The sequence below is a fragment of the Salvelinus namaycush genome, chromosome 21, assembly GCF_016432855.1.
Source record: "Salvelinus namaycush isolate Seneca chromosome 21, SaNama_1.0, whole genome shotgun sequence".
NCBI classification, from domain to species: domain Eukaryota; kingdom Metazoa; phylum Chordata; class Actinopteri; order Salmoniformes; family Salmonidae; genus Salvelinus; species Salvelinus namaycush.
Window position 1 is genome coordinate 19,026,147 of NC_052327.1, and position 27,700 is coordinate 19,053,846.

Below are 27,700 nucleotides of genomic sequence, written 5' to 3' on the forward strand. Positions count from 1 at the left end.
GTCAAACCGGCAAGTGGAATTTTTGGGGTCAGATTTCTGTGAAGAAATATATTTAAATTTGTCGCCCCTTTCCTGAGTCTGAAGCGCGAAGAGGGCTGGAATGTCAGGAATTAGCTGTGGTATGACATGAAGCCTGGAAGGGAGCGAAAAAGACGAGGGGAAATAGGGAGGCAGGACCGACCGGTCAACACGTAATGAGGGAGGGGGATTCGAGGGGACGGCGCACCGAAAAGGAAAAGCCAGCCTTGGTAAGGGGAAAAAGGAAATCACAAAGAAAAACAGAGGTCGGGGATAGTCATTGCCTCTTTACAGAGGGACAAACACACAAAGGGACAAAGCTATTGCGAAACCTTATCAGCCCTATTCTAATCATTTGTTGTGAAATAACCCTACAATGAAGATTAAACAAATATTGTTTATAGGGCACTTTAAGTAATACATTTGATAATATAAATTACTATATTAGGCTAACTATACAATTTAAAAAAACTTGTAATGTCCTTTGGCAACATATGTTGATATATTTCGTTCATAATGATGATTTTTCGTTCGGTATCAATGGTCATTTATTTATAGCAAACGAAGAAAATCGATTGTGCTATTCATCTTTAAGGAAACCATAATAAATTGAGCACTGGTAGAGTGGACTCTGAACAACTGGAGCGTATGTACTGAATGAAATGTGTAATAGCGAGAGCCCTCCAGTGGATAATGTAGAAAATGACTTAAATTAAGGGCTCAATTGTACAATACTGTCCTTTTGTTTCGTGACATCAAGTCAATAACCCTTTATGAGTGATAATATGTGTGATTTACTAATCAGTTTATAACGTTGTAATAGCTGTTAGTTCCTCAGCAATAGCAATCAGGCATGAATGAGGCCCACATCCTTGTATTTCTTAATTAAAAATAACTTTAATTGTTTCATAACATTTTCAAATCAGGTTTAAGGCAAAACTAGTGGTGTTTTACAATTACATATTGATTTGTTGTAGGCCTACTTTGCCTTCTCCAAGGTATGATTTTCTGATCATTTCTCTTTTTTGGCTTACACCCATTCCAATCCATAGTTCACTCTGTCACAGTGGTATATTCCCTCAATAGTAACCCAGTGGTCTACAACCCCTCCTCCATACAGACTACATAAAGCCCATCACAAAACTGCAGGATATTCTTTTGCTTTCATTTGAAGGAGGGAAAATAGAAGCAAAAGTTATTCTAAAAAGTACACAGTATAAATTAACTTAAGCCTCCTGTTAACATAGAAGTTGTAGTCAATAGAAATATGTGGAATGTTTAAACGGTACTGTACAAAATGGAATGGTCTTTTGGCCCACCCAGCAACAGTGGAGTCTTTCAGGTTTGTGGGTGGAGTCATTCTATCCCAACTCTAGGAATGGAAATGGACTGTGCTATACAGTACATCAATGTACACTATAAAGGCCGACAGCTTTACAAAAGTAAGCTCTCAGCTGCAACAGAGACACACTCGGGAATGATAAGACCTCAAAGGAGAACGACGTTCCTTGATGGGTCTGTGTCTTTGGGGCCGCGACAATATGAATGTTTCTGGTCCGATTGCTAAACCCCAACACCCTCCAAAGTCCTTCATGTTCAGTCCAAATATTGCCAGGAGTGTTCGGTCTTTGCCCAGAATGTCTCCATAAGCTTGTGGACACACAGTCCCCTTCTTCATGCTATCCACAGGGAGTTTGGGTCCTTAGACAAAGTGTTTTGTTCTCTGCCTCTTTTGAACATGCTCCCTCTCATGGAGTCCCCTCCCGAGGCATCATTTCTTGGACAGGAATTTCATCTTATTTCCTGAAAATAAAAACAGACAACAGAACCGGATCAAAATAACTTTGGCGTGAGTGACAACCTTTTCAAACATGGAGGAGGAGTGTAGTTTCACGAATGTAACGCCTATTATTCAGAGTGACTTGATATATGATGTATGTAGGTACTAGAGTGGATAGGGTGTATGGGAGAGGATTTGGGCCTCACCTAGACCTTTGAGGAACTTGTTGACCCCACGATGTTCGCTCCCTGGTAGAGAGTCCAGGTAATCTTGTGACCTCACCTCAAACAAACCTGGACAGACAGACAGAAAGACGAGAACACACAAAACTATTAGACAAGTATGCAACATTCTCATAATTATGCATTTCAGACAGGCATACAGACTCGAAAAGCAGACGTATCTTATGGGAGTGCCCACAACCAGGCACTAACAAAATTCAAACGCTCTACTACCCTTCTCCACACCTCTTAGACCCTGCCTGCGCTGCTCCCTCTCTGCCACAAACCCAGCGAACATCTGGGTCTCCATGAAGACCTCCAGGAACCTCTTCAGACTCTTGGAAGTGACGGCCTTGCGGAAGGCCTCGCGCTGGAAGCAGAACGGGGTGGGCGAGGAGGGGGCTCCAGACTCGTCCTCTCGATCCCCCCCGCCCATGAAGAGAGGGTAGTGGCCCACCATCTCCACGAAGAAACGCACAAAGGTCTCCGACACCACCGTGCTGAGGGAGCTCGAGTCTGGAGAGAGACAGATTCAACATGGCGGTCATGAGTAGGCATATGGTAATTAACATATGTCAACAGTCGCATAGACCTTCGTCAAGCCAGTATCAGTCACAACATGACTTTTCTGCGAGAGGTGTTAATATAGTAGCACTGACTCACCGGTGGGCATCTCACTGGCCAGTTCCTTCCTCTTGTCCAGAACGTGTTCCAGAGCAGCCTGCAACTTGTGAGGCAGAATGGAGTCCTCGTCATCCAGCTGGAGAGGAAAGACCGAGGTGTGAGAGGAAATGACGACTGTGTCCCATGAGCAGAGAGCTGCAGCTACATCTATGGGTGTAGCCAATTATGTAAGAGACATACAGTATGTTGTTTGTCTGTTACTATGGGTACCGTTGTTAGGGATGTATACCTGTCTCAGGAAGCAGCTGTTGCCGAGATCAACCACCAGGACCTGAGGAGAGAGCCGGATGTCATTTCCGCACAGTGTGGCAGCCTCAGCTCTTTCTCAGAGTAGACTCACAGAGATCATTGTTTATTGAGGAAAGGGATGAGGTTAGGGGTTCACACACACACACACACACACACACACAGTGGGCTGGGCTCAGGGTCCTGGTCTCACCTCCTCGATGGGCAGCTCTTTGAGGCTGGGCAGGGAGCTGGATAGCAGACCCACGATGAAGGGGGTGGGGGTACATACTATGTCCAGCATGGAAGGGGGCAGCACAGGGATGTAGGTGTGCTGCCAGGTGAACGGGTAGAGTAGAGCCACCATCGCATGGCAGCACTGAGACAGAGTACTGCAGCGAGAGGGAGGGAGAGAATAGGATGTCAACTGCCAGAACTGAACAAGTTGTTAACATTAATTAAAAACCTACCGGCAAAAATATGACTGTAGTGGCAGCCTACACATAGCCACGTAATATAAGTCAGTGTGCTTTGTACTGTATTCAATGCAGTTCTATTTTTCACCACAAGGTGGTAGTAGCAGATTCTTCAGCTATTATCAAGACCTGCTTTAGAACATAAAACTGAACATTGCACTTTGTAAAGCATGGCTTTTTGAGGACTTGTTCATGAATCTTTAGGGGGCGTGATTTAACACTACAATATATATTGCGGGAGTGAATGAACTAACCCAGCGCTGTTAACTTAATGCCTCCAATGTGCATGTCTGTTTTCATTTAATTAAGTCAAAAACAAAAATCAGTGATTGTGAGGCCAAGTTTCCACTCATTTCAATGCAACAGTAGAAAAATGTCACAGTGGAACAACAATCTATTGTGGATTCACAAGCTTTTCCTGCTGGGTTTTCAGAAGCATTTAATGATGCGGAGTTTACACAGGTAGCCCAATTCAGATCTTTTCCCACTAATTAGGCTTTTGATCAAGCAGATCAACTATTGCCAATAATTGGGCAAAAGGTCAGAATTGAGCTGCCTATGTCAACAGCACCTAAGTGACAGGGAAATGCACATCCAAGAAAGACCCTGGAAATGCTTTATAGTCCATCTCAAGGCACCCGTCAATAGCAGGTGAATAGTGGATGCTAGTGCGTCAAATCGGTTGCACACAGCAGTCTTAACGCTTTCACTTCTACACCAACCCTGTATCTGGCTTCCATGACATATTTCCAGAGAGAAATGATTGTTCCCTAGACAACTGTATAACACAACAGCATTCCTTCCTTAACACTCTTTCTCTGTCTCTATTCCAGGAGCCATCTGTCTGTCTGTCTGTCTGTCTGGTGTGTCTGTCACATCCTGTTCCCTCTCCTCTGCCTTTCACCTAATCTCACTGGTCTCAAGTCGGTTTACTCATACAGTATAACAAAAAAGGTAGCTAGATAAGTACTAAATTGTACTGATCCGTAGCTGCAGTATGTACTCAAAAGACTATGGTGACTGAAAGCGTGAGGCTTATTTGAGGATGGGCAGGAGGACGCTGCGCAGTGGTGCCCTGCAGCGTTTGTCCGTCGTTTAAACTCGTCCGTTTTTGTTGCTTTGTCTATAGTAGTGTATTAGTGTTTTATGTTGCATCGGATTACTGATTAGGCTACGGTAGAGCGACATGACGTGCATACAGTGGATTATTCTCCTACTTTGATTAATTTAGCTGGTACCTGAAACAGCATGCGAACTTCTGAGAAAGTCGGCGGGCACCACACATCCGCTATAGCTCTTTTACAATGTAATAACGCACGTTCGGGAGAATGGATCAAAGGGGACATACCTGCAGAGATGGTGAGACAAAACAACCCGGTGAAGGAGGAAAAGGAGGTGTGCGGCAGAGGTTGAGGAGGAACAAAACAAAGATTCCGCTTCCAACTACCCTGCTCGGTATCTATATGAATACAGGGAGGCCTGTGTGATGGCCTCTGAAACTTGGCTGTCGGAGGCGGTGCCCGACTGAAGTCACCCCTGACGGATTCACCATCACTTGTATGGGCAGAGAAGCTATCTATCCAAGAGCAAACCGTGTCAATGCAGCGGACAACATTTCAAACCTCACTCAAAAGCTTGATGCGATTTCCCCTGATGCGCCCAAATTCATCATGGGGGATTTCAATAGCTGCGCTCTCAACACACTGAGTACTTTCACCCAGTATGTGACTTGTCTAACAAGGAAAAATAAGATCATTGATTTGTTTTACGGCTCGGTCGGAAAGTGTATTCATCCTTTGCCAGACCTCCACTGGGTGGATCAGATCATAACACTTTTTTCTACGAGCAACTTATAGACAGTTAGTCAAAAGGGGGAAGGCGGTGGAAAAACAAACACAGGTGTGGGACAATGACAGTAGTGATCAATTGCAGGGATGCTTTGACTGGACCTCATTTAGTGGATTTGAAGAATCACCAGCTGACCTGAACGAGTTGACTAACGTAATATCTGACTATATTGAATTGTGTTTATTTGGCGATCCCCCCAAAAAATATGTAAGATATTTCTTAGCGTACCACGGGTGACCAAAGAATTGAAAGTGGTGCTTAACAAGAAGAAACAAGTGTTTGCCTCCGGGAATCCACTCGAAGAGGTAGAGAGAGGTGAACGAAGAGATAAAAAAGGCAAGATGCCAGTACAAGGATAAGGTGCAACAGATAATGTTACAGGGAGACTCTCCGTCTGCCCGGTTGGGCAAACGTCCCTTTCAAAGCGAGGCAACGTATCGATCCCTGCCTGGATGAGAGGGTGTGCCCTCTACAGCCAATGAACTGAAGTTCTTCACTCGCTTTGAAACAGGGGGCGTCCCCGCTCCCCTGGCCTGTCTGGAGGAGGATGTCATGGCAACAGAGAGCGTGATTGTCATCGATGAGGAAGTCATACAATGAGTATTCAAAAGCACTGGAGCACGAAAGAGCCCGGGGCCTGATAATGTAAGTGGTCGTGTCTTGAAACACTGTTCCACTCAGCTGAGTGGTATCTTCTGCTCTCTTTCAGCAGTTCCTGGATACATTGGAAATTCCATCACTATGGAAAAAATCTATTGTTGTACCTGTTCCATAAACCTCCCATCCATCTGCATCAAATGATTACAGACCTGTCGCTCTTACCTCTCTTGATTAAATCTCTTGAAAAGATCGTCAAGGCATACATAAACCACCACCAGACACCTTCTTGACCCCCTCCAATTTGGAGTACTATACATACTGTATACAGACAGCTGCCGGAGCCGGTTCCCAGGGTGCCACCTGATCAAATATGCTGACGATACTGCTTTGGTCAGTCTTCTTGAAGGGGATGAAACCGAGCACAGACCGTCTGAATGATTTTACTGTCTGGTCGGAGTCATCCATGTAATATTAAATACATCAAAAACAAAAGGACATGGTGATTGACTTTCGAAGGAACACTACCATGCACACACCATCACTGATAAAAGGTGAGCCCATTGAAATAGCGGAGGAGTACAAATACCTTTGGTTGGTCATTGACAATAAGCTGTCCTGGGATCAGTGTACTGACGCTATTTTGAAGGCCAACAGACTATATCCTATGGAAACTGCACTTTAATGTTGATCTAACCTTCATGGTTCTCTTTTATAAATCATTCATTGAAAGCATTCTGTCCTACTGCTTGACCTGCTGGTTTGGGAATATCAAGGTGCCACAGAAAAATAGGTTGGGCAAGATAGTCAGGACTTGTGGAAAAATCATGGGGCAGCAACAGCAAGACCAGTCATCTCTCTACCTGGGCAGAGCCCTCCATAAGGCAAATATAATAGCGGTGGACAATTCCCATCCACTCCACCCTGAATTCCAGCTCCTTCCTTCTGGCCACAGGTACAGACTACCTAAGGCTAATTTTTTTTTTTTTTTAACAAAATAAAAATGGGGCCAAGTACTCTTTTATTCCAAATGCAATTCTGCAACTTAAAATGTTGGACTAATTATACTTAGCACATGCACTATGAAACTGCACTTACCCTGCCTATTTGCTTGTAAATATCTTTGCTATTTATTTTACATTTTTAGATGTGATATGTTTTATGACTGCTGCAAGATGAATTGCCTCTGAGGACATTAACGTTTTCTGAATCTGACACTGAGCAACACAGGTACCCATTAGCCAGTCCATAAACAACCTCTAACCTTAGCTCCTAGTTACTAGACTAGGCCGAATAGAGGCTAGGGCTTGTTTTGGGACGCGGCCACTTGGGCTAGGAATTTCTAGGGACCTCACACAATACGATATTATCATGATACTTAGGTGCCGATACAATATGTATGGAGGTTCTCACGATTCTATATGTATTGCGATTCAGTACTGCAATTTTATTTCGATGTTCCAAACATATTGCTCTGTATAAGTCTGCAGTAGAGAGACAAAAGAGAACATGAGGAAATTCGTTTTGATCAGTCATGGGGGGGAAAATGCTGAAAAAACCTTGGAGAACAAGCTATAGGATGAAAAATAGCTGCGTTTTGCCACAGGTACAGCCGACTAGCGCTAGCTAACGCTACCTAGCAACAAAAGAAAACTATGACAAATCGATACTTGGAGTCAAAGTAACTGTATAGATCCCCCCATCACTAGTGGCTATAGAGCACACAGTAGTGTCCCACCTGAGTTTGTCAGCAGTGAAGATGATCCTGCGCTCCAGCAGCAGAGAGGCGAAGACTCTGAGGAGCAGACGCAGCGACAGAGAGGAGAACAGACATTCAAAGTCCACATGCTCCAGACGAGAGTCAGACGGACGACACAGCTCTATCACCTGAGAAAGATGGAGAACGAGAGAGAGAGGGGGAGAGAGCGAGAAAGAGATGTATTTACATAGACACACAACACACAGGCTACTAACGTCACAAAACACACTTGCATACAGCACAGTGTACACACATCCAACGTTTATAACGTACAAGATAAACACCTCAAGTCAATGACGTTTTCAGTAAAGCGAAGGCCGCCTCCTATGGCCAGTGGTGGAATCGACTCTAGCCACCCCTACTCTGTAACGTTTATTCCCCCTCACCTCAGTGCCTGAGCCAGGCAGGAAGTTCTTCACAGTGATGGTTCTCCCCAGGGCGGGGAAGGGAGCCTCCATGATGCCCCTCATGAAGGGCTGCACCAGGGCTGGAGAGATGGCCCTCCTCTTTTCTACCTCATCCAGGATCTAGGGGGAAGACAGCACACACATTCACAATGGAGTAGGAAGTACACTATTCTTTACCCTAAAGCACATTAACTTACGCAATTAAATATGGTATAGAAAGTACACTTAACAGTACACTAAACTGAAGCTTATAGATATAAATGCACTACAACACATTTAAGTAATGCTAGGACACATACCTTAGCCGTGGTATATTGACCATATACCACAAACCCCAGAGGTGCCTTATTGCTATTATGAACTGGTTACCAACGTAATTAGAGCAGTAAAAATACATGTTGTGTCATACCCACGGTATACGGTCTGATATACCACAACTTTCAGCCAATCAGCATTCAGGGCTCGAACCACCCAGTTTATAATATATTGTATACACTGAAATATACGTAAGCAGCACGGGCAACTGCACACTCACATAACATACATGCATCTAGGCTGACACATAAATCAGTGGCTCATTACAGGGGAGCCTATGCCAATATTCCACTGTGGTAACCACATCAGCTGGGGTTCACATGTGTCTTTGTGTACTGGAGCCAGGGCTGCAGCTTGAAAAGCTGCGGTGGGAAAGTTACAAACAGGGAGAGGGAGGGGCTCTGTGGGTACATGTGGGCTCCAGTTCCTCTCACTGTGGGTGGCCATACTGAATTGAAGGCCCGGGATTTTGGCCTGAACATGTGACCTGACCAGGAAAAACTCCAGGCACTATGTGTATAGTATACTGTACCTTAGAGAAGAGGTCGAAACAGCCCAGCCTGCTGACGATGCAGTAGACTTCTGGCAGCCTCCGGCTTTTACCACTGGGCTGTGGACCCAGAGCAGGACAGTGCAGTGAATGATAGGGCCCTCCATTTTGAATTCAAATCAACACAGGGATTTCCAATCACTATCAACACTCAGGTCAGTGACACACACATGGAAGTGGATGAGGTGAAAATAACAAAAGTAGCCATTTGAGTAGCTTACCAGTAAACGACGACAGTATCCGAACCGTCTGCTCCCGTCCTCACCAGTCAGGACGAAGGAGAACGTTTCACTGGAAAATAAGATAATTCACACAGGTTGGAAACTATTCATATGTAGGAGCAATAAAACTGTTAAGAAATTGAGTGAGTTGTGTGTTGAAAATAGAGCACTCAAACTCCTGTCTGTATTTCACAAAACAACCTCAGATTAGCCAGCCAACTTCGAAAAACGTACCTCTTATTTACGTGATTTGGAAAGAAAGTTGAAAAAAAATGGTTCACTGTCTGTGCACCACCCATTTTAAAGTTATCTTATCAACTTTAAGAACGTCTAGGATAGTTCGCTGCTGTTTTAAGGAAAAATCAAACCACCCTGGTCATTTCTTGATATCAGTAAAACCAATAACCCCCTACTTTGTTCTCCAGTCCTCCCCTCAGGGCAGACTTACTCTGCATAACCCACACAAAGACAGCTCCAGTCTGTCTGACAGGTGTGCATTGACCAACCCTGGCTCTCTGACAGGAACCGTGTCAGCCAGCTCAACGTCTCTGCCCTGCAGGTGTGTGTAATGGGGCTCTGATTGCATCCCAAATGGCACCCTGTTCGCTATAAAGTGCACTATTTTTAACCAGAGCCCTTTCGAACCTGGTCAAAAGTAGTGCACCAAATAGGGATAAGGATCCCATTTGGGATGCAACCTCGGTTTGCTTGAGCTAACATTCCAATAGCCGGTACCCATAAAACATTTAGTAAAGGGTAATTATTACCTGTCTCCCACCAGAAACACTGTCACCTTTGGAAACAAAGTAGTGCTTGTGAGATTTACCTGGTCTAGGTACTATTGGGCAATGTGTGTCAGGAAGAAGTGACAGGTTGTTTCATAATACCTAAAGCACTTTATTAACAGCTCACTAGCCTCCCATTCATCATTTGTCAACACCTCCTATATGGGGTGGGGTGGGGGGGTGCATGTGTGTGTGAGCAGCCTGACCTGGGGAAGTTGTCAACGGGGGCCCAGTCCTTAGCATCAGGAAAACAGAACTGAGGAATGACCTTCAGTTGGTCTTCTGTTTCCCGCATGAACTTGAAGCTCCTCTCCAGCTGACAGAGAATAAACAGGTTAGCTTCAATGCTATGGTACCAGTCAAAAGTTGACGCCTACTCATTCAAGGGTTTCTTTATTTTTTAACTGTTTTCTACATTGTAGACATCAAAACTATAAAATAACTATAAAACTATAACTATATAACTAACTAATAACTATAAAATAACACGTAGTAACCCCAAGAAAGTGTTAAATGTACCCTGCCGTAGCCTAGTGGTTAGAGCGTTGGTCTAGTAACTGAAAGGTTGCAAGTTCAAATCCCCGAGCTGACAAGGTACAAATCTGTCGTTCTGCCCCTGAACAAGGCAGTTAACCCACTGTTCCTTAGGCCGTCATTGTAAATAAGAATTTGTTCTTAACTGACTTGTCCAATTTGTAAGTCGCTCTGGATAAGAGCGTCTGCTAAAATGACTTAAATGTAATGACTTAAATGTTAAATCAAAATATATTTTATATTTGAGATTCTTCAGTAGCCACTCTTTGTCTTGACAGCTTTGCACCCTCTTGGCATTCTCTCAACCAGCTTCATGAGGTAGTCACTTGGAATGCGTCACAATTAACAGGTGTGCTTCGTTAAATTGTTAATTTGTAGAATGTCTTTCCTTATTAATGCGTTTGAGCCAACCATTTGTGTTGACAAGGTAGAGGTGGTATACAGAAGAGAGCCCTATTTGGTAAAAGACCAACTCCATATTATGGCAAGAACAGCTGAAATAAGCAAAGAGAAACAACAGTCCATCATTACTTTAAGACATGAAGGTCAGTCAATGCGGAAAATAAAGGACTTTGAAAGTTTAATTGCAGTCGCAAAAACCAAGCTCTATGAGGAAACTGTCTCATGAGGACTGCCACAGGAAAGGAAGACCCAGAGTTACCTCTGCTGCAGAGGATAAGTTCATTAGAGTTACCAGCCTCAGAAATTGCAGCCCAAATAAACACTTTACAGAGTTCAAGTAACAGACACATCTCATCAGAGGAGACTGCATGAAATCAGGCCTTCATGGTCGAATTGCTGCAAAGAAAACACTAAAGAACACCAATAAGAAGCAATGGACATTAGACCGGTGGAAATTGAGATTTATGGTTCCAACAGCCGTGTCTTTGTGAGACGCAGAGTAGGTGAACGGATGATCTCTGCATGTGTGGTTCTCCTCCGTGAAGCACGGAGGAGGAAGTGTGATGGGGCTTTGCTGGTGATACGGTCAGTGATTTATTTAGAATTCAAGGCACACTTAACCAGCATGGCTATCACAGCATTCTGCAGTGATACGCCATCCCATCTGGTTTGCGCTTAGTGGGACTATAATTGTTTTTCAACAGGACAATGACCCAACACACCTCCAGGCTGTGTAAGGGCTATTTGACCAAGAAGGAGAGTGATGAGTGCTGCATCAGATGACCTGGCCTCCACAATCACCTGACCTCAGCCCAATTGAGATGGTTTGGGATGAGTTGGACCACAGAGTGAAGGAAAAGTGGCATATGTGGAAACTCCTTCAAGACTGTTGGAAAAGCATTCCAGGTGAAGCTGGTTGAGAGAATGCCAAGAGTGTGCAAAGCTGTCATCAAGGTAAAGGGTGGCTACTTTGAAGAATATAAAATATATTTTGATTTGTTTAACACTTTGGTTACTACATGATTCCATATGTGGTATTTCATAGTTTTGATGTCTTCACTATTATTCTACAATGTAGAAATAGTAAAAATAAAGAAAAACCTTGAATGAGTAGGTGTCTCCAAACTCATCTGGTACTGTATGTCTGATAACACACACACACACACACACACACACACACACACACACACATACTGTAGGTGTAGTCATTTTTTTTTTAAAGTCACTTATAAGATAAACACATGAACTCTCCAGTTGGTTGGGGACTAGCTGTCAGCTCGGACTACCTTGAGGGGGAACTGCTGAGTGACCTCTGGTAGATAAGGAGCTCCAGCCTTGGTATTCTGTAGTGCCACCACTATAAAGTACTCAAACAGCTTCCTCTCCTGTAGGTCCATCAGGCCCCTTTCCAGGGTCCGGAACCGCCCCGTCTGCCTCAACATGGACTGCACCGACGACAGACGCTGGCTGTGAGCTGACACATCATTAAAATACACTTAATCCAAAGGAATGGCAGATTTCATCCAATCATTCCCCCTCTAGAAAGGAGAGAGCACTATACATTTCAGTACACGCACACACGCTCACACAGATAGTCTTGAGGATGTCCTCACCTTTCAATTTTTCCTCTGTGTCACTCTCAGACTCACTGTTGTCATCAGTCACTGCATCAAAGAGAAACAAAGTAACAGAATAATGAGTGAATGTGACCACCACATTGTAAATAATGTGAAATAACATTTGAGGCAGAACATTTCCACATATGGCATAGTACTCATTCACAATAACAAACTCTTTCCACATTTGTGTTTGATTAAGCAACAACAAAACACTCGTCTGAAAAATGGGTCAAATGCAACTGACCCAAAAATGTAAACATACCCATAAAGCTAAGTGGACAAATATGGAGGAGTGTTGTTGCTTTTATGGAGATATGAGGCAGTGTTGTCCAAACTGTGTAGCAAAAGCAGCTGTGAAACAAACGGCTAGGGGGTAATTGAGAAGGGGGTAGGGGGCTAGGGGAATAGTGGGGTAGAGTTGTAAGGGGGTAGAGGTGTAGTGTAGGGGTAAGCCTTTAAGCAGCTTGAGCCCCTCCCCCTCGGTGTGTTCCTGGCAGGTCTACCCCAGCCTCACCTCTCCCTGAGCCGGACTCCGTAGACTGAGACACCCTCTTCATGCGTTTCTTCCCTCTCCTCAACTCGAAGATGCCGTTGATCTTCAGCACCATCTGTAGGGAGGAGAAGTAGCACAACACAAGAATCCTCCATCGTAACTTCCCAGAACCACCCTCTCACTACATAGGTTAACCTGAGTGCCTGTCTATTTCTGCTTTATTAGCCAGCTCCTTGGTCATTACCTTGCCAAAAAAGGCAATTACGACAGTATTATTGGCAGAGGCATTAACAGACTGGCAGCCAGACCGGCAGCAACCACACAGTACTATTCTGAGACTTGTTGGACACAACACTTGTTGGGAGACATTCTCTCTCCATGGAAATATATTGTCAAAATAAATCTTTAACTGTTCTGTCTAGGTACATCCTCTTAACGGTCTCTGTCCTGTCTAAGTTATTCCCAGACAACTGCATGAGGCAGGCCATGCCTTGGCACTAGACTGGGGCGCATGAGTGCACCAGGCACCCCAAAGCAGTAGACTGTGCCTGTAATTTACTGAGGATAGGGGGAGGTTAGGAGTCTGGTAGGCCCCCCATTTACCTTGGGAATCTTTCTGCGCCTGCGGTTGTAGGGGTCTCCTGAGAGACTGGGAGTGTCGTCAGGGCTGCTGGGGGTGGAGGGGGGGCTGATGCGGGAGGGCGAGGAGATGCCGGTGTCCCGGTTGGTCTTACGCAGGTCCAGGAGCTTGAAGCTGCGGCGTTCTGAGTTCTGCCTGAAGAAACCTGGCTTTGAGAAGAGCTGGAGGGAGACAGAATAGAGGAAGGGGAGGAAGAGGGGGGGAGGCCGAGACGTGTATCAATGTTTTTTTTGTTTTTGTTTTCCTGAAATTGTATAGTGGGCCTCTATTGCTTTTGATTAGTTCACAATCTGATCACTACAAGCAGTTGATCACTATGGTCACATTCACTAGAAGCACAATGCACATTACTATCAGGGACAATTCATTCTACATTATGTACCTTGGCCGGTGTGTCGGGGACAAGGGATGAGGGAGAGGAGATGGGTAAAGAGCGCTTGTTTCCAGGGCAACTTCTCTTCAACTCTATATCTTCGTAAGGGTTCTCCTTTGACGGAGGGTCTGCAAAGGATACAGACCTCCACATAAAAACTCAGCAACATGCTATCGAACCACGGTTCTAATGTCCTACGTTTCTAATTGGACGGCAATCTACCCAAACGAGTGCTCTAATTCATTGCCGGTATGTTTTGGTTGCGTTTCCAATATTTTTGCTCCAGATGTGTGTGTGTACAGACCTGCCAGCAGCAGTGCTTGCTTGCAACCAAGCTCATATTTCACCAAGATAAACTGTCCGCTCTAGCACAGATGCAGTTTACACTACAGCACCAGTAACTCCAACCATTGCTGTGAGCGCAGATAAGAGAGAGAGAGGCAGGGACAGTGAGGCCCATTTTCCAGAGCCGGGGCCGGTCTCTTCTCCCTCGTCGATCCATCTACCAGATGGACCTGTTAGAGGGGGACGTCAGACCGGGACAGACAGTTCTTCCCCCTCCTCTCCTCAGAAAAACAAGGGATCAGCTAGAGTACTGGTTTTCACATTTCACTGGCAAACATCTCTATATGATTATAGGCCTACTACGGTCTGTGATAGAGATTTTTCTAGTGATGGTTGCTGCTTTGTCAATTTGAAAGAGCAAGCTCAAGTTGGTTGTGTTTAGCGTTGGGGGGGGGGGGTTAATGGTGGAGACACTCATACCCAGTTATAACAGTCTGCTGTCCCGCCTTTGTCTCCCTCTCTGTAGCTCCAACTCCAGCTCTTCCTCCCATAGGCACTTAAAGCTGCTCCTACAGTGTGAGCCATGAGTTACTTGACCCATGGGGGGCTGGGGGTTCGGTAGACCATGTCTTAGAAATCACTCTAAGTACTCCACTTAGACACTAAGAAAATACAGACTAAGTATAGGCAGCACCCAAATGCAATAAAATACACCATTTGATTGTCATGGTTAAGCTCTAAAGCACGGACCTGAATATACCCTAGATGTAACGACCAATACTCATGAAAACCATAGAAACCATGGAGAATGTTGCCAAAAATGCACCAGGGGACTAAGCCACAAATATGCACCCCCCCCCCCACACACACACATTTTAAGACCGCACAAAACTCCATTACACCAACATGATATTAAACAGGCTGGAGGTGGGGTTAGTTCAACACAGTAGACAGAACGTAGAAACGTAGGTAAGAGAACCACATTGTTACTAATAACAATACCGAAGCAGCATGACTCTTAATTAAAAAGCACAAAAGAAAACCTTAGTAACACATGGGTTGTGTTCAGTAAGTAACAAATGCTTTTTAAATTCATTGAAACAGAACTTGTCCAATAAGAAAACAGCTTTGTTTTCCACTGAGTTATGCTACAGTGTACCCTACTGAACATGCCCCTGAACTCTGTGGCATTGAGTTGTCCCTGAGCAGAAGGGCCCATGACACGAGTCAACCCTTAAACACTTCCACTATCCAGTGTTAGGAACGTACAGTATAAGAACATACTCTGTATATGTGGTCCATGCAGAAATTCTGATGTTGCAAACCAACCAACACAGCTCCAACCAACTGAGCCATCAAGCCCATGTTTGGAACATATACTTAGGACCAGGAAGAAGGTGCGTTACCTAGGATATCCTCGTAGACATTTTCCTCTGATAAAGTACGTGTGAGGCCCAGTCGGGACTGAGCGTACCAGTCCACCCTGCTGCTCTCTGATGACTGCAGCAGATCCTCAAACTCATAGGACTTCCTGTAGGACAGACACACGGATCAGCCAGGTGGGAGAAACATATTGGTAGTGGAAGTAGTGGATTTAAGGTAAGGAACACAAATAATCTGACTTGACAGTATTGGCTGGTGGTGAAGATTCAAGATGAACTGTTTGCATATGCTCTCTCTCTACCTCTGGGACCTAGGTAAAGGAAGCAGAGAAAGACATTTCAGTCTAGAACTACCTATCTCTATAGCCCTCCAGATGGTAAAGGTGTGTGTGTGTGTGTGTGTGTGTGTGGTGTGTTCGTGCGCGCACGCGTGTGTGTGTGTAGGCAGATTGACAGATACTCCTCTTGGCCAGCTCTGAATGCCCATCTCTGTGTGTGCACCACTGCTGCCAAACAGTCTGGCGCAGTGGGAAACAGACAGTATCTCTTCCAATAGGACTATTGTTCTGTAAAACCCACAAAAGACTGCCATTTTGGACAGCCTCACCCTATTCCATATATAGCGCACTATTTTTCACCAGTGCCCCAGTGGGGCACACTCTCCCAGCTTGCACATTTGTTTCTTTGGAAGTTGTGGAAACATGTATTTGGTTCCCGATTGGTTCTGGAAACGAAGCCATAAGTTTCCTGACCAGTAAATCGGAAGTTTAAAAAAAAAAAACGTTCTGAGAACACTTGTTCTGGAAATGTACATTTTTAGGTTGCAGGGAGGTTCGGAGAAGATTTTACTATGGTTCCCTGAAAGTTTTCCTGGGAGGTTAAGGTTCTGAGAACAGAAATTATAGGATATTTGAAGGTAATAAAATAAACGTTCTTAGCCGCTAAATGCTGTAATTGTTTAGAAAGATATTTAAAGGAAATACATTAAGTTTTTGAATAACTTCCTTAAACTTTCACTGAATGTTTCAATAAGACTAAATAACACTGCTAGCTTAGTTTAACTTTTGAACTCCAAGCACAGATAGGACACATGGAAAGTAATTTGCTTAGGCATTAATCATGCAATTGCATTGTTTTTTGTGGCACGGCGTCAGTGAGGAGCAAACTTTTTCCCCCTGGCACATTTTCTGGCTGGCGCTCATATTGGCTTCATTGTTGCTTTCCTTACAAATACTTAGGAATGCACACGTGTCCAATCAAACTAACTGCATTATTTTCTGTATATCGTGTTGTCATTTCCAGGGGCTCAACGTTGGTTTTAGAAGTGGGGTCATATACATATCTGACTGGATATTATTATTATTGTTTTAAAGTTAAACACTCCAAACAGCCTACCCGACCACTCGGAGGCGTCCGCATGGTCCTAAAGCACACCGTTGCCTCGTTTTGTATCATATTCCAATTATAAAACTGAGGGGGACAAAAGTGCAATTTCACAATGTGGTTGGGGGGGGGGGGGGGGGGGGGCGTGAAAGTTTGCAAAGTTGTACTGATTATAATGATCTAATGCTAAGCTATTTGCCAGCTATGTGTGGTGCCATGTTTGTTGACATTATACAATACATTCTGTGCTTCACATAAATGTCTGTCAGATCAAAGACGTTACAAAATGAAGTGAAGGAATGGTTCACTCATCTTTTGAATAAACTTCCAGAAGTGAACGAAGGGAAGTGAATGAATGCAGTATGCATGTTGAAATGGGGTGTGTCTACAAACAGACCAAACTCCTCTTCTTTGGTTGACGCGAAAAAAGAAACATGGTGGCGCGCACAAACTATCCATCGTCGGATTACTTTTGATTTCTAGAAAGTGTTTTACTCAATTATTATGACCAATGGTGAGCTCACCTGTGATGCAATGAATTGTAAATAGTGATTGCTATTAGCTAATTAATATTGTGGTTTCTGTCAGCAGAGAGTTGGATAAATATGACCGCTTGTCAATGTCAATCTTTCCTCATTTAGCGCTAGGACTAATGTAGCCTACATTTTCAGGTTTGGATGATTGTGTTATTCACAGAAGTATCGACAGCATGTCTGGACATTGCATCCAAAAAATAAACTGGTCAAAATCAGGGGATAACTTTGTTAGGACTGTGTTTGTGCCAAATGTTTGTGGGGAAAAAAAGGTGTGTGGACAGCTCAAACGCTGACGGTTGTTTCAATCGAAACTGGACGTTCTAATCACACCGGTTTGAGCGTACGCTGCAGGGACCACTGTAGAATGATCGCACCCGTTTGTTGGCATGTGTCAAAGGGTTAAGTGCTAGCTGGGCTGAAACTTGGGCCGACTTCACAAAGAGTTTGGAAACAGACCTCAGCTGTGTGAAACCTCCATATTTGGTATGGAACGTTACACAGTCAGACTAGGTCTTACGAGAATGCAGTCTACTAAAGAAGTCAACAATAGAAACATGCAAACGCTTGAGTCCAGACAGGGGGTTTCTTTAGTTCTATACTTGAAAACACGTACTGTGCTTTTAGAAGCCTTGGATGAACGTCGTCTCTTTATAGCCTCACACTTCATCAGTGAATATGAAAAGTAAATCAATGCCACGTAAGGGCTATAAAATGACTCCACCATAAGCCCTTGATATTCCAAGGACCAATCAACCACAAAAACACAGTGCAACATGTTATTGTTTCCTGCCAGGAGTCTCTTGGCAAGGTTCATGTTCCATGTATACATTCCACAGCTCCAACCAATGACCTCACCCTCTAGAATGCTATGATGAGCAGAATGACATCGCCCCCTCTGATTCAGTGCAGATGTGCAGAATGAGACGCTGCACTGGATTAAGTATGCGGTTAGGGTAAAACATGTACAGGGAAAGACTGCTGTACCGAAAGACAACACCGCCAATCTAAGGTGTGGCAATGAATGAATCTGTATCTGAATCGGAGGGTGCTGTATTTCCTCCCATATTGTCTCATTTCATTTCCGTCTGATCTCTGTCTCTTACCTGTTACTGCTGTCTCGGGTTCGGTCTACCCATTGTCTCCGGCAGACTGCTGGCGGGGGGCAGGTGGGTAGGGGAGGTGGGGGGATGGAGGGCAGAGGGGGCAGGTCACGTCTCCCCTTGCCCATGCTCAGTCCTGAGGCTGGGGTGCTGGGAGGGGTGTGGTGCTGGAAGGTGCGCTGGGGTTTAGGTAAGGGGTTGATGGAGGGACTGGCAGCGCCAGGCTCAGTGTACACATTCTCAGGGTCACCTGACCTCCGCTGCCGCGATGACCCCACAGGCCTTGACCCCATAACGTCCAGTGTTCCAAATATGGGCTCGTTCCCCCTCCTCTCTGCCTCCTCTGGCTCCTCGGATGGAGGGCAGAAATAGTTCCCAGGCAACACCAAGGAGGGTTTGGTGGGACCCTCTTTCATGGCCTGCTCCAGTTTCTTAATGTGAGTCAAAACTGACTTATTTTCCTTGGCTGTCTCTGTGGGTTTACTACTGCCTCTGAGAGGTCCTCTATCCAGTATCACCTCTCGGTCCCCCTTGGTAGTGGGGCCCTCAGGTGACTTTGGCCATAAATCCCCCAACTTTCCTGCATGCTCCTTCCCAAAGTCCTGCCTCTCCCAGCTGACCAACCTCTTACTGTCCGGCCTGTGGACCTCCGAGTTCTCCTTCTTTCTCACAGCCTCTGGTTCCTTGTGCACTGTGGTCAGCAGGCATGGGCCACTTCCAACCACTGGGGCGGTAGGGAGGGTCTCCTTCTTTCCCTCCCATTGGGAGATCTTGTCCCGGATGCTGGCGCTGGTCTTCAGACCCGCCGGGGTCTTGTTGAGTTTACTGCAGCCGACCAGTCTGTGTTCCATGGTGGTCTGGGGGTCCGAGGTGGCTCTCCTGTGAGCCAGGATGGTGTCAGTGGTGTCTGGCCCGTCCACAGGGGAGACCAGGGGGGAGAAGGGCCGCTTGGAGGTGTCCCTGTCCCCACACACCACGTCTGGCCGCTGGGGGACTGCAGACGGAGCCTCCCCAACCTTCAAGCCGCAGCACTGGAGCCTGCACACATGCATAGGAACAAACACGCGCACACACACACACACACACACACACACAGATTAGAGATAGCAGTGCCAAACCCAATCAAAAACAGGTGTAGACAAAGCACTAATCATCGAGCTCAATTCTGGATATCCACATAATATCTCTGTGTAAGTATGTTTAAAAATTCCAAAAGTGTCTAGGCTCTTCAGATATAAAATAACTGGCACTTGATTTTATGGAGTAAATAATTAGGAGTTCTCGTAAAACAACCCCTTGTCGAACTTCAGTATGCATTTCTGCACGATGACTGGGTCGTGACTGTTTGAACGCGAGGTCAAAGTTCACAAGCAACAACCATTTCTGGGGGGGATGAAAGTGTACACAGCCAGGGGAGAGGCAGCAGAGAGCAGACGTGCATCTTTTCTAAACTAAAGCTGACCCACTAACTGACTCCATGTTGGATCAAGGCCAGTTCATCAAATTTTGAGGTTTTAAAACAGAGGAAACACAACCTCTGGCTGCAACTTTTGATAACATTGCTTTATTGTATATAGGAAAAGGAGAAATAAGCAATCTTGAGGGAAACCTAACAGAAACGGCCAGTACAACTTCCCTTCGCTCCCTTAAACAATTTTGTATTTGGTAAAAACATGCAAATTATCTTGGTTTTAAAAACCTTTAAAAAGCTTAATAAAGAGCAGGGATTACTATCAAGAGCAGTGTGCGGGTTTCTTCTTTTATCTCATCTCAATCAATTGTTACCATGCACCTGCAACAAAGATCCCTCAGATGTGTGAGTGCCTTTTGAATAGAAGTTTAAAAAAATGTATGCCTCTCCCTTCAGTTGAGGCTGTAGTTTTTATGAAGCAGCAGGAGGAGAAAAACTAGCTAGGTCAAACTGCAAAGCCAAGAAAAAGTGGGAGTGGGAGGAACAGACAGACAGAGGGAGTGAGGGGAGGCAGAAGGGGATCAATAGGGTTCTTCTTCTTGGCAGGGAAAGGCCTGTTTCATAAAGAGAGCCTGGCTAAAAGCAGGGAAAGGCCTGTTTCATAAAGAGAGCCTGGCTAAAAGCAGGGAAAGGCCTGTTTCATAAGGAGAGCCTGGCTAAAAGCAGGGAAAGGCCTGTTTCATAAAGAGAGCCTGGCTAAAAGCAGGGAAAGGCCTGTTTCATAAAGAGAGCCTGGCTAAAAGCAGGGAAAGGCCTGTTTCATAAGGAGAGCCTGGCTAAAAGCAGGGAAAGGCCTGTTTCATAAGGAGAGCCTGGCTAAAAGCAGGGAAAGGCCTGTTTCATAAAGAGAGCCTGGCTAAAAGCAGGGAAAGGCCTGTTTCATAAAGAGAGCCTGGCTAAAAGCAGGGAAAGGCCTGTTTCATAAGGAGAGCCTGGCTAAAAGCAGGGAAAGGCCTGTTTCATAAAGAGAGCCTGGCTAAAAGCAGGGAAAGGCCTGTTTCATAAGGAGAGCCTGGCTAAAAGCAGGGAAAGGCCTGTTTCATAAGGAGAGCCTGGCTAAAAGCAGGGAAAGGCCTGTTTCATAAAGAGAGCCTGGCTAAAAGCAGGGAAAGGCCTGTTTCATAAGGAGAGCCTGGCTAAAAGCAGGGAAAGGCCTGTTTCATAAAGAGAGCCTGGCTAAAAGCAGGGAAAGGCCTGTTTCATAAGGAGAGCCTGGCTAAAAGCAGGGAAAGGCCTGTTTCATAAAGAGAGCCTGGCTAAAAGCAGGGAAAGGCCTGTTTCATAAAGAGAGCCTGGCTAAAAGCAGGGAAAGGCCTGTTTCATAAGGAGAGCCTGGCTAAAAGCAGGGAACTATGGGAAGGCTTTATCTCACCCACAGATGAAGGGAGTAGAACGGTGGGGGCTGGAGGGGGCGGTATGGGGCCGGAAGAGGGTTACAACAACCATCTCTGGCCAGCTGAGCTAACAGAGCATGAGGAGATGGGAAGAGATAAGGGGAACGAGTTGAAGTGGGTGAAGAGGAGTCTAATGAGGGGGGGGAAATAGATCTGTTGCTGGGATTTTTCCAGGTATGTTGGTATTTCTTCAAGTTGTGAAATCTATAGCTTTACATGCCAAAGAGGGGTGGGGATTCAAAACAAGGAAAGAAAGGACATGACACTAACAAGAGATCATGAACAGTAGTTGGGTCTACAAAGGCACAGGCATGCATTTGAATACACTGCCATGTCAGGAAGGTCTGTTGGTTAAAATGTTACCACAGATACAGTGGGGAGCTTACAGGGCTATAGGGCTTTACTCACCACTAGTGACAACAGGGTGACCAGTAACAGTATCCAGCTGGCAGATGGCAACCTCTGCCCAGCTGGCCCTCCATTGTGGGAGCACCACATGGGACAGTTTGGCTGCCACCGTTGCCCTCTGCCTATTTCTAAGGGGTTCCATGGAGTGGACTGTAAAATGTAGACAGGAAGTAGTGCAATACAAACCCGTTGACTGATTGGTAGACACAGTTGTCAGTGTTGGTACAGAGTAGCAGGGCCGTCCCACCAGTCATTGTGCTAGCAGCTGGCATCCTGGAATGACAGAGAAAGACAGTCAGACACAAAAGTATCCAGGTAGTAGAATTAGATTGCTATGGGTCTGTTAGAGGAGATCATTTGTGGATGACTTATTCTCCTCATGGAGCAAAAGGGTTGGACTGTCACACAGAGATATACGTAAATACTAAGAGTCAGGCAGGCTAACGGGTATGCTATATACTAGTGGTTTTAAGCCTCCATCTGAGTTCTGTGAGCCTTGAAACGCATGTAAATTAAAACTGCAGAAAGAGGAAGAGACCTCACGGGTTGTGCGGAATCTCCCCAAATTCCAACACAAAAGAAGCAGTATTCAGTTCAACTTGAGAGGAACGTTTTTCACTTGACAACAGATCACACAATCGATCCTCTTCACTGACTAACTACCTCTCCAAGAAGACCTGGAATGTGTTCAAGAGCAGTGCTGAAGCATTTTGTTTACCGTGTTACCCTCCATCAATCGTGGCTCCCTTCCCATTCCCCAGCTGACATTATCCTCTGTACTTTATTATGCTTAAAACATAGTCAAAAGTAGTGCACTATATAGGGAATATGGTGCCAATTGGGACACACACTAGACAAGCACTCAACGACCAGGCCCATAAACGCTGGTCAAGCGTCCTGGCATGATTTGGCTCAGGTGTTAACATCAGGGGACGCATCTGGGCAAACGCCTGTTAGCAGTTACTCAGACAGACGGACAGACTGCTGGACAGACGCACACGTCCCGCACACACATACACATAGCTAGACAAAGCAGTTCCCAGAACCAACAGATGGGGGAATGTGCGTGTGACCTCACCCAGATGTGCTAGAGGGCTCCAGGGAATCCATGAGCCGTTAAACATTTCCTGAGCACTGCCCACTCCAACAAACTCCCCCTCCACCCCCAGTCCCCAAACTCCCCCTCCACCCCCACACATTAGCTAACCCTGCTGCAACCCCTCACCCCAGCCCTCAGGACGCAGGGAATGCCTGCCCAGTCGGGCAATATGCCATACATTGCTGTCCCCAGAGTAGCTGAACAAGTCATTGAAGAAAATGTCCCAATTTGGCTGAATTACATAAAAGTTGTTGACTAGCTGAACTCTTCCTTGGCGGAGTCAACTGTGTAGTTGGCCCAGCGTTTTGAAACTGCACAGCTCAGGGCTTATTTTTTTCCACTTCAGTGTTTAAGTATAACTTGACACTAGAGAAATTATGCTTTTGGCTGACAAACCCCTTACCGTAACCAAGTGCATTTTATCTGTCCGTCTCTATTTCTGTCTCGCTCTACTCCTCCATCCCTCTCTCCCCTTCTGGCGTCTGTTGGAGAAGTACTGGGCTATCCCCCCAGAGAGGGAGAGGAGGGGTTTGCGTCAGGCCCTCGCCTGCAGGCCCAAATGACTTTCAGCTGAGCACTAAAAGTGAGGGGGTGGAAGGAAAGGAGAGAGCAAATGAGTGAGAGAGAAAAGAGGGAAGGAAAGTGGATATTATGAATTGTAATACAAGAATAAAGTTACACAGTGAAAGAGGTTGAGGCTTTCAGCTGTCATTCATTTTTGGGAGCCCCAGGGTGAAAGCAAGGTGCTGTTCTAGGAGTTCTGTGATGGAAAGCTGACTGCCTCACTGCGACACTGCGTTCTCCACAGTTGAACGTGTCCGTGGACTCAGTCCCACAACTCAAACTGAGGAACACTTAATTGTTGAGTGTAACTGACTGACCATTACATGCTCCAGGTTTCCGAATGAGTCACAAAGCCTGGCACTACAGTAGCAGGCAGCTCCATATGATATCCCCCCCTTCACTCAATGTGACAGCCAATGAATTCGTATCTAGTAAAGTTGTAAACCTGACAGCGCTGCCAGGGAGTTTTATTGGGACCAAGCCCGTTACTGGGGTAACTAACTCCATTGGAGAGAGCGCGAGAGAGAGACATAGGGCCTTAGCCACCTCTTTGTCTCTGGCAGCCGTTAACCCTGACCCAGGAAGGGAGAGATGACAACCTCCACAATGATGTGGCCAGGGGACGCCATCTGCTCCGGCCAATAAAAACATCACAGGGAAATGTGACCCCACTGACCTTTGCTCTCTGACATCTGATTGGTGTGACAGCTGATGCACGCTGCGGCAGAGGAACTATGGGAATGAGCATTGTTCAGAAGGGTCTGGGACTGTTGATGTGTGAGAGAGGATAGATAGGACTGACTGATAATGCCCAGACCTTGTCATCAAGAAGCAAGAAGACCAAAGCATAGTGTGTGTGTGTGTGTGTGTGTGTGTGTGTGTGTGTGTGTGTGTGTGTGTGTGTGAGAGAGAGAGAGAGAGAGTGAGAGAGCGAGAGCTTTAGCCAGAGGGTCAGCAGCAGGGCATCAGGGCCCATCAGTTGCATAACAAACCTAACAGGACAGCAGGAGATTCCTATCAGCAGATGGCTGGTCACTGGGTGTCTGGACACAGATAGTTACATAAACACAGGGGTGAGCCAAGTAGGAAACTGCAAAGGGGACAGTGTCATGGTAAGACAGGGAAGATGGTATGCAAATTTAAATATAGGGAAGTAGGGTCCCAGTTATCATGTTTTTAGCATGTTTGTGCAAGATGTATTCAAGTGTGCGTGGAAGGAATAAATGTGTTTGAGCATTGTAAGAGTGTGTGATATATTCCCTGGTGCATGCATGTCAAAAAGACAGGGAACAGCAGAGGAGCACAAGATGTGTTAATGGAGGAGCTGGGGGACTATGACCATCTGCGTTGATGCTATAAATCCCTGTTCCACAAAGATCTGTAGACAAACTGCTGTAACCCACACAAACACGCCACTGAGCCTGATACCGGGCTGGGGCTGGGCTCTGTGGACAATAGCAGCCCCACACTGACGGCCCTGGAAGCCTTTGACAGAGCCCCAAGGACCCTGGTTTGCTTTACATAGGACACTAACAAAGCAGGATTCACGACATAGCTACAGCCGGGTCAAGGAAACAGACTAGCAAGCCCAGAGGAGGCACCATGACATTCCACAACAATAGGGCAGCTACAAACAATCCACTGTCGACTTCAGATTCCAGCTTTTCATGGCATCTGGGACTAAATAAGAGTCTGCATTCCTAGCCTCACAGCACCTCATGGCGAATTAGACATGGATTTGTAATTCATTTTGTCAGTACCAGTATAAGTGGTGTGTTTATTGGTGCGGAATCAGCATTTATGACTTGATGTGATGGTGCTGAGGTCCTGTGCTGAGGTCCTGCGTGGTCGTTGGTGTTGTCAGTGCTGAGGTCCTGTGTGGTCATTGGTGTTGTCAGTGCTGAGGTCCTGTGTGGTCGTTGGTGTTGTCAGTGCTGAGGTCCTGCGTGGTCGTTGGTGTTGTCAGTGCTGAGGTCCTGCGTGGTCGTTGGTGTTGTCAGTGCTGAGGTCCTGTGTGGTCGTTGGTGTTGTCAGTGCTGAGGTCCTGCGTGGTCGTTGGTGTTGTCAGTGCTGAGGTCCTGTGTTGTCGTCGGTGTAGTCGTCGGTGTTGTCAGTGCTGAGGTCCTCTGTAGTCGTCGGTGTTGTCAGTGCTGAGGTCCATGGTGTGGTCAGAGTTTAGACCAGAGGAGGCTGGTGGGAGGAGCTATAGGAGGACAGGCTCATTGTAAAGACTGGAATGTAATTCATGGAACTGTATCAAACTCAAACATATGGAACCCCCATGTTGGCCTCCGTTCAATGAATTCCATTCCAGCCATTACAATGAGCCCATCCTATAGCTCCTCCCACCAGCCTCCTATGCTTTAGACCTGGTATTATCAGTGTCAGTTCTGTTGTCAATGTGAAGTCTTGAATGTCAGTAGTGTTGTCAGTAGTACTGTCAGTGATGAGTCTTGCTGTTGTGAATAGTGTTGCAGGTCTCTCTGAGCTGTGGAGGCCTACAAGCCGCTCCTCACAGCTGCTTCTCAGGAAGACATGACATCACCCGTCTTCTCAGGGAGCCTCCGGAATGGGGGAGCGCTCAGTCATTTCCACATACCTAAAAAGGACAAGTCGCCCACGGCGGCCCCAGATATCACAGCTAGCAAGAAGGGACGCTACACCAAAGAGTGATTGTCCAGGATGATAATTAACCAAAGTGGTTAAACTCAAATTACTACTTCATGCCCAAGGAGAAAGGACTACAGTCCTTCAGAAAGGTAGCAAAGCAGCAGATGGAGAGAGCTGCTCAAAACTGCGGCAGAGAACTTAAGTTCAGGACGCTCCGATTAAATTTCTCGCTCTCCCTGTATGGCTAATATAGAGCCGTGTCTATCCCCACACGGTGTGGTTTGCTTTAACAATTGCTAAAACCTCGTCTGCACTCAATTGAATGCACCACTTCACATTTAGCAAGCTCTCTGCGGAACAACGGACTTTGCAGACTCTCTCCCTCCCTTTTCCCTCGCTGTTGGAGAGCAATATGATGAGAGCTGGAGGGAGAGAGAGAGAGAGAGAGAGAGAGATGGAGGAATTTATTTTTACTCTGAAGGAACTTCCAGAGTATGCCAGAGGTAATGCTAGTTGTCAGCCCTGCTGCAGGATGTTGTAGGGACCCAGGCCAGATATGAAACAATGTGTCGGTTCAAATTATGTGCTAGGGATTTCACCTGCTCACATGCTGACTTGACCTGCTTCAGTCTGACAAAGATTCATGAGAAAGAAGAGGGGGGTGGGGTGGGGGAGACGTGAAGGCTGTATGGAGGGAAGGAGGGTTTGGCAAATGAACAATGGAATATTATCTAAGCTCAGCAGTAAGTCTCTCTCTTTCTCTCCCTCTCTTTCCTCTGTCTCTTCCCTCCTCCACTGCCTGTCCTGGGTCCCAGCCTCTTTCCCATGCTGATTCCATAGCAGGGATCTGGCTAGCAGCCAAGCAGGTCGACTGTGTGTGCAACAGGCCTATGGACTTCGCTCCCGGTCCTTCCCCCTCTCTCTTATTTTATCACCCGTTTCCCTCTCGCTCACCATCTCTCTCCCGTGCTCACTTTCTCTGTTGCTCACTCTCTCCCTTGCAATCATCCCCTAGCTCCAAACGTCTCTGCATTTCTTCACTGGATGTAGTAAACATCCCTATCAGGCGACCCATGGGAACCCAGAGCGAGTAGACACACAGGGGCCGCCCTGCTGCCCACGTCCCGTCCAGGCCCAGCGGGACTCCCCCTAGCATGGCGTGCCTCTGCTCAGCCGCGTCGCCCTGCCCCTCTTCCTCCATTGTTAGCCGTTGGGAAAGGATGGACAGCAGACAGAAACAAAACGGGGTTAGCCACAGAATGAGACAGGAACTCAAGGGGATACCACAAACAATTAATTGTATCAATCCAATCTAAAAATAACCTTGACATGTATTGTCATGCATTTTTCACACCCAAGTATAGCATTTCTTGTTATTGTATGGTTTGTATACAACTGTAAGTAGTTGCTTCCAAGACAAGGGTTTGTACCGTCTACCCCACAAAGGACTGTAGGAATGAATTAAATATGACCACAATGGGTCCCAATTGCAAACCTCCCAGGATATACAGTAATTATGGT

The 27,700-nt window shown here is 46.0% G+C and overlaps 1 protein-coding gene across 1 annotated transcript; it reads right to left on the bottom strand.

The window, feature by feature from the left end:
- Positions 1-929: 929 nt before the first annotated feature.
- LOC120065802 (DENN domain-containing protein 2A-like) lies at positions 930-27,380 on the bottom strand. Its single transcript, XM_039016857.1, has 20 exons — positions 27,154-27,380; positions 22,093-22,179; positions 18,637-19,671; positions 15,639-15,763; positions 13,957-14,075; positions 13,538-13,735; positions 12,956-13,049; positions 12,436-12,486; positions 12,109-12,296; positions 10,093-10,202; positions 9,102-9,171; positions 8,863-8,940; positions 7,995-8,135; positions 7,588-7,736; positions 3,143-3,320; positions 2,933-2,974; positions 2,683-2,779; positions 2,266-2,535; positions 2,005-2,091; positions 930-1,821 (listed from the first exon to the last, which is right to left on the bottom strand). The coding sequence occupies exons 1-20, from the start codon at positions 27,378-27,380 to the stop codon at positions 1,790-1,792; spliced, it is 3,378 nt and encodes a 1,125-aa protein (XP_038872785.1). The 3' UTR covers positions 930-1,789.
- Between the last annotated feature and the right edge of the window lie 320 nt (positions 27,381-27,700).